General features: G+C 43.7%; 1 protein-coding gene across 1 annotated transcript; it reads left to right on the top strand.

Moving 5' to 3' along the window:
- The first annotated feature begins 417 nt into the window (after positions 1-417).
- PROP1 (PROP paired-like homeobox 1) lies at positions 418-4,406 on the top strand. Its single transcript, XM_043913961.1, has 4 exons — positions 418-914; positions 2,086-2,318; positions 3,271-3,630; positions 4,311-4,406. The coding sequence occupies exons 1-3, from the start codon at positions 806-808 to the stop codon at positions 3,607-3,609; spliced, it is 681 nt and encodes a 226-aa protein (XP_043769896.1). The 5' UTR covers positions 418-805; the 3' UTR covers positions 3,610-3,630; positions 4,311-4,406.
- Positions 4,407-6,596: the final 2,190 nt, after the last annotated feature.

Consider the following 6,596-nt stretch of genomic DNA (forward strand, 5'->3'; position numbering starts at 1 on the left):
TCAAGTTATCTAGGAGGGATCAGAATGTGCTTGTGTCTTTTAACTTTTTAGTTTCCTAGAAAGAAGTCTTTGGGAATCACCTGCATAATGAGATACCAGGCAGGCCCTACTCCTGGCCCCCATTTGTACCCCCTCTCCCTTCTCATGATGGGGTTCTGAGGAGGGGTCTCAGGCAAAATGCATTTTCTCCTTCTTCCCCTGTCTGCTCCCAGGAGGGGATTTAAAAGGACAAAAGAATTTGGCCTTCTGGGAATATGAGCTCTTGGCCCCAGTCCCTGGACCCTCCAACAGAGCACCTTCTCTCATCCGGCTTGTGATCCTCCCTTGATGATGGGGGTTTTGGTGACCAGGCAGTGATTGGATGGGCCCACAGGGGTGAGGAGGAGGTCACTCCTCCAAGACTCAGGGAGAAAAGAGGTAGTGTGGGATTGCAAGCTGGGAAAGTAGGCAGCTGAGAGCAAAGGGAGAGAACGGCATCCCAGAGAGAAAGGGTAGGGAGAGAAAAGTGGAGACTAAAACAGAAAAAAGAGTGAGGGCAAGACAGAGAGAATGAGATCATACTTAAGTGAGGGAATGGAAAATTAGAAACAAAAGTTAGAAAAAAGGAGAGAGGGAGAAAGACAGAGATATCTATCTATATCTATGTTTATATTTACCTAGGGAGAGAGATACAGAAAGAGGTATAAATAGAGGGAGAACAATTAAGATACCAGGCATAGAGGGGAACAGAAACTTAGAAAGACTGATTCAGAATCAGAGACTTGAGGACACAGGACTGGACTGTCTTTAGTCTCTTTTGTGAGCCATGGATGCAGAAGGGAGAAGTGAGCAGGGTAAGCAAACGAAGGAGCAAGTTTGCAGCAGCCTGTGGCCTGAGGGCTACCCAGCCGCTGAGACTGTGACCTCCTCAGTGGGTGAGTGAATCTTTTGGGTGGTGTTCCTGAGGAAGCAGCTGGTGTGTGGGCTCCATGGGGTAACTGTTTGCCATGAGGAAGATGAAGAGGAGAAATAGAAAACCAGAATCCTAGAATGTTAAAAATAAGGGAACCTTAGAAGACACGGGGAGGTACAACTTTACGCTTTACAGAGTCGGGTCACTGAGGTCCTGCCCTGAGGAGGAGGCAGAGGCAGAACTGAAATATGTCTCCTCATTCCTGACCTTGGAGTTCACCGACTGCATAGCCTTCTCTGAGGAAGAGAGCTGGAGGGACCAGAGCTTTGGATCTGAGTAGAGTAGGGGGCTGAGGTGGACATTGAGCACCAGGTGGGGACCACCTCCTGGATCCCCACGGGGATGGGATCTTCACTCCAGACATCTTTTTTTCAGTGAGTGCCTTCCAGGTGTTTCCTTTTGCTCCTGTTCTCTCTTCCCTGACTGGCTCTCAGACTAATTAGTGTGGGGGCTTAGTAAGCCTGTAGGGAGAAGAGGCAAGCCTTTCCCACGAGCTCAGGTTCCTGCAGCCTGGTGGCCGGGCCAGGACTGGGATAGGGGAGAAGATGAAATGCATGAACGGGGAGGGTGCATCTGAGCAGAAGGGGGAGGGATGTTTCATCTTCCCAAGTGAAGGGTATAGGACGGGAACAATATAAAGTTTTAAGTTGCATGTGAGCCATGAGAGCAGGGAGCAAGTAATAGGGGTCTTAGAGACCTGGGCAATTTGTTAGGGTGTCAAAGTGAACATAAGGTACATAGGGTAAGATCCAGGAAGGTGGTATGTATACTCAGAGAGGTGGAAGGCTGTGGAGGGGCATGCGTTATATCCGGGCACATCTGGGGGAATGTAATAGGAAGGGGGCATAGGGTGCAGAAGTGAGGCAGAAAGAGCGTGAATGCCCAGGACAAATAAATCTGAGGTGTGGACCTCATCTGGAGATGGCAGCCTGAGTTAGGGGACTCAGAAACAAAGTGGAGCCAAGGCTGAGATAGATTCAGCTGCTTCTGAAAGCTGAAGAATTTCTGGTTGGGGCAGAGTGTATGAGCAACACACTGGGCTCGAGTAGACTCTGGGGATTCCAGCATATGTGGTCTGGGATGGATGGATGGGGCTCTGCGGCAGCAACCTCTCCCTCCCCTCTCCTCCTCAGACATGAACACTCGGCCTTACCGGAACCTCTCTAGTCTAAGAGTGGGAAGACCAAAGCTTTCCCCACAAGGAGGACAGAGGGGTCGGCCACACTCCCGGCGCCGTCACCGCACCACCTTCAGTCCAGGGCAGTTGGAACAGCTGGAGTCAGCTTTTGGGAGGAACCAGTACCCTGACATTTGGGCACGAGAAAGTCTCGCTCAGGACACGGGCCTCAGTGAGGCCAGAATCCAGGTGATGGCCCAGAATTCCGCGCCTCCACCCCCCAGGAAGAAATGCAGATTCAGTGCTTGGGAACTACTGGGGCATAAATTCTCAGGGCATTATAACAGAGTCTTATCCAACAGGCAAGGTAACCTCATCTGTACCAGGAATGTCACTTGAGTTTAACCCTGGCACTAACCTAATCTAACTTGAATTCCAACATCAACCCCCAGTATCGACCCCCAACCTTAATAGTGATCTGAATAGTAGAATTTCAGTCCTAACCATTCCTACACATATGTAACCTTGTCTCTAACCATGGCCTTGAAACTTGATCAGCCTGATATTCCCTTATTTCTAACCATATCTTGAGTATGTGTGTTAGTTGCTCAGCTGTGTCTGACTCCTTGCAACCCTATGGACTGTAGCCCATCCATGGCATTCTCCAGGCAAGAATACTGGAGTGGGTTGCCATTTCCTTCTCCAGTGGATCTTCTTGACCCTGAGATTGAACCCAGGTCTTCTGCAATGCAGGCAGATCATTTACCATCTGAGCCACCAGGGAAACCATATCTTAGGAATCTTAATTTTAGAATAAACTATATCCTAAAGCCAACCTGGTCTATGACAATTAAACTCATCCATAGTCTTAAACTCGAATAACCCTAGAGGAAGTTTCCCATTCTCTGGGGAAGGGAAATGTCATTTTGTCATGTTTGTCTCTTTCCTGTTGGAAGTTGACATTTCTTACTCACCCAAAATTGAAGCAGGGCAAATTTAGACATGGACTGGAGGAATGGTGTGGTCTCACTTTGTCACTAGGCCTGGCTCAGTTATACCTTTTGCAAGAGCTTTGCCTCCTCTGGGAATGTGGGGGAATTTTATGCTCTGTACCTTCAGACTTCAAGGAGAGAGGGTGCATGTGATAATGCCACCTGTTTGAGAGAGAGGCTCTGATGTGGCTCTTCTTCCCCCTCTTCAGGTCTGGTTCCAGAACCGCAGAGCTAAGCAGAGGAAGCAAGAGCGGTCACTGCTCCAGCCACTGGCCCACCTGTCTCCTGCCACCTTCTCTGGTTTCTTGCCCGAGCCCCCTTCTTGTCCCTACTCCTACCCAACACCACCTCCCCCAATGACCTGCTTCCCTCACCCCTACAACCATGCTCTTCCATCTCAGCCCTCCACAGGTAGTTCCTTTCCTCGACCCTACCAGTCTGAAGACTGGTACCCCAACTTGCACCCAACCCCTGCTGGTCATCTGCCCTGCCCTCCAGCCCCACCCATGCTTCCCCTCAACCTTGAGCCACCAAAGTCCTGGAACTAAAGTTAAACAAGTACTGATAAGGTAATTTCCCAATCTGTGACCCTCACAAAACAGAGAAAACTGGGTGATTTCTTTTCCTTCTAAGGGTGAAGTAAAAATATGGTGAGGGGCAGTACATAGATTGGGAATGTAGGAATGGGAGATTATGATGAAGTCTCACTGAGGTGACTGAGTAAATTTAAGGAGGTGAAACTACTGGAAGATGTAGGTAAAAAACCCCAGTGTAGGTGACTAGTGGAAGGGTGGAATTGAGGGAAGCAACGGTTGCTGCTGATGAATGGAAATGGTTGTAGGATATAGAACTTTGTGGGTTTCACTCATTGAGATCACAGCTGAGAACCTTTATCCCTGTTGTTTCTAGCTGATTTCAGTAAGGCATTTGACGTATAAGTCTACTTATACATCCCTTCCCCATCACTACCACCCAAAGCTGTCATTAACGTTTGTTCATTCTATTCTGAAAATCCTGGAGAAGGGAAAGGCAACCCACTTCAGTATTCTTGCCTGGAGAAACCCATTGATAGAAGAGCCTGGTAGGCTACAGTCCATGGGGTTGCAGAGTCAGACATGACTGAAGGGACTTAGCACGCACTCATTCTGAAAATAGCTCCTGAATTTATTCCTCTCCTTTCTATTTCAGCAGACACTTTGCTTTTACTGGCCCACATTTTCTAATTAATCCTCCTTCTTGGTTCCCTTAGGTCCAGTCTTTCCCACTTCCAACAGGCCTTGCACATCTGATAATACAAGAATAGCTATCCAATGTGTTATAAACAATAAATAAATAATAACTGATATAACACATACTTAGCCTGTAACAGTCTTCAATGTTACTTTCAACCTAGCTTTTAAGTCAATTGCATGTGGTTTTGTTATTGAACAAAGGCTCTTGTGGCACAGAAAGCCAAACTCTGACAGTGAATTTTTACAGCAAAGTAAGGTTTTATTGCAGGGCTCCAAGCAAGAGAATGGAAGGCAAGTCAGATCCACTCCAACTTGGTCTTTGAGTTTGGGGTGTTTTTAAAGGAGAAGAACAAATAAGTTGAGATTAATCATCATCTTGTGACATTTCTGTGACATCTCTTAATCATAGTTGTGGAAATAAGAGTATCTCTAGTTTATGATTCTCTAGTCAGGTGGTCCATGCCTGGGGCATTTGTGAGCTTATCCTGCTCTGGAGAAACAAACCTGAGTTTGTGTGTTAATAGTAATACCTACAACAGCAATTTTAGTACATTAACAATGTTATAAACAACATCAATTTTAGTTGTCTGATTCTGATTGATTAGTGTTTGGTTGACACACGACTGAGGTCAGAATAAAAGTAAATAAAGTTTTGAATAGAGAGATTAATCACAAACTCACAAAAAGGAACTCAGTTTTAGAGAGGGTCAGTTTCAGCTTCTGATAGAGAAGGAACAATTTGATTAAGGGCAAACTTTTCCATTAGCAATCCATGAGTCTTGAGGCTCATAAGAGGTCATTCCCGGTGAATTGCTTTAGTCTGAGCTCTCCCAACAGAAACATGGTGTGGTCTAGTTGGTGATGTCATTTACATACCTTATTGCTTATAAGGTACTTATTATACTCATAATTTATTTAAATGTAGGCCTACCTCACTTATTGGTAGGTCCATAGAAGAATTCTGAGTAAACAAGCCTCTAGGGATTTTTTTTTTACAGTTTTTTATATGTATTGATATTACACAAAAAATGTCAAAACCTCTGTGATGTACAATTCCATTTCCATGTAATTATCCCCTTGGGCCAGACTGCCTTCCAGAAAGATAATGCTGATTTGCATGCCTCTCAAAATATCAGTATCAGTATCAAAAATGATTGATATTGATCATTTTGGAAAATTTGTTCCCTGACAGTGATGTTTCCTTGCTGGTTATTTTTTTCAGTTTTCATTAATCAATTGCTAGTGAAAATTGAATATAGTTTCATGTTTATTGACAATTTACTTTTTTTTTCTCTTCTGCATTGCTTCTCTGAGTTATTTGTATATTTGTGTACTGATCTAGTCATCTTTTATTAGTGTTTCAGGAACCACAGGTGAGAGATCTCCCCTTATTTTTCCTGGCTTCACCCATATTTTCCTCATTATTTGGATCAAAATATTATGCCTTGAATCATCTTAAATTTATTTTAGTTTGTGCAGTAAAATAGTCATCTAACTTCCCCTCAATCAGCTAACTGGTTTTTCCAAAATAATTTATTTAATAGTCTAACACAGGTTTGTAAAAATGTTTTTCCACATACTAAGTTCTCATATGGGGCAGTTGTAGACTCCTAATTCTTTTCCACCAATTAGCTTCTCTATTCTGGTATCAGTTACATAGCGTCTTAATTATCAAACATTGTAAGGATTATTGATATCTCTAAAATGTTAAATTTTCTTATTCAAATACAAGGTGAATCTTGTCATTTTTTTCCAGCCTTTTCTTATGTCCCTCAGGAAACTTCTGGGTATTTTTTCATAAAACAAATCTTTTTATTTACTTATTTATTTTTAACTGGAGGATAAGTGCTTTAAAATGTTGTGTTGGGCTCTGCCAGACATCAACATGGACCAGCCATAGGTGTACATATGTTCCTTCCCTCTTAAACCTCCCTCCCACCTCCTAGCCCACCACACCCCTCGAGTTTGTCACAGACACCAGATTGATCTCCCTGTGCTGTAGAGCAACCTCCCATCATCTATCTATTTTACATATGGTAATTTACATATTTCAAAGCTAGTCTCTCAATTTGTCCCACCCTCTTTCCCCATCTGTGTCCATAAGTCTGTTCTCTATGTCTGAGTCTCTATTCTTGTCCTGCAAATAGTTTCATCAGTACCATTTTTCTGGATCCCATATACCATAAAAAGAACCTGAGTAGGAGTTTTATAAATTACAAAAGTTAAGTATGCTGTTTGTAACAGTTAACTCGAAAGATTTATATATATATAAGACATATATATTATATATATGAATATATATT

This window comes from Cervus elaphus, chromosome 9 (assembly GCF_910594005.1).
Source record: "Cervus elaphus chromosome 9, mCerEla1.1, whole genome shotgun sequence".
Lineage (NCBI taxonomy): Eukaryota > Metazoa > Chordata > Mammalia > Artiodactyla > Cervidae > Cervus > Cervus elaphus.

Bases quoted from the DNA above. Each gene is read 5' to 3' on its own strand.
- PROP1 (XM_043913961.1), top strand. From the start codon at position 806: ATGGATGCAGAAGGGAGAAGTGAGCAGGGTAAGCAAACGAAGGAGCAA. The intron at 915-2,085 runs GTGAGTGAATCT...TCTCCTCCTCAG, and splicing joins GACTGTGACCTCCTCAGTGG to ACATGAACACTCGGCCTTAC. The intron at 2,319-3,270 runs GTGATGGCCCAG...CCCCCTCTTCAG, and splicing joins TCAGTGAGGCCAGAATCCAG to GTCTGGTTCCAGAACCGCAG.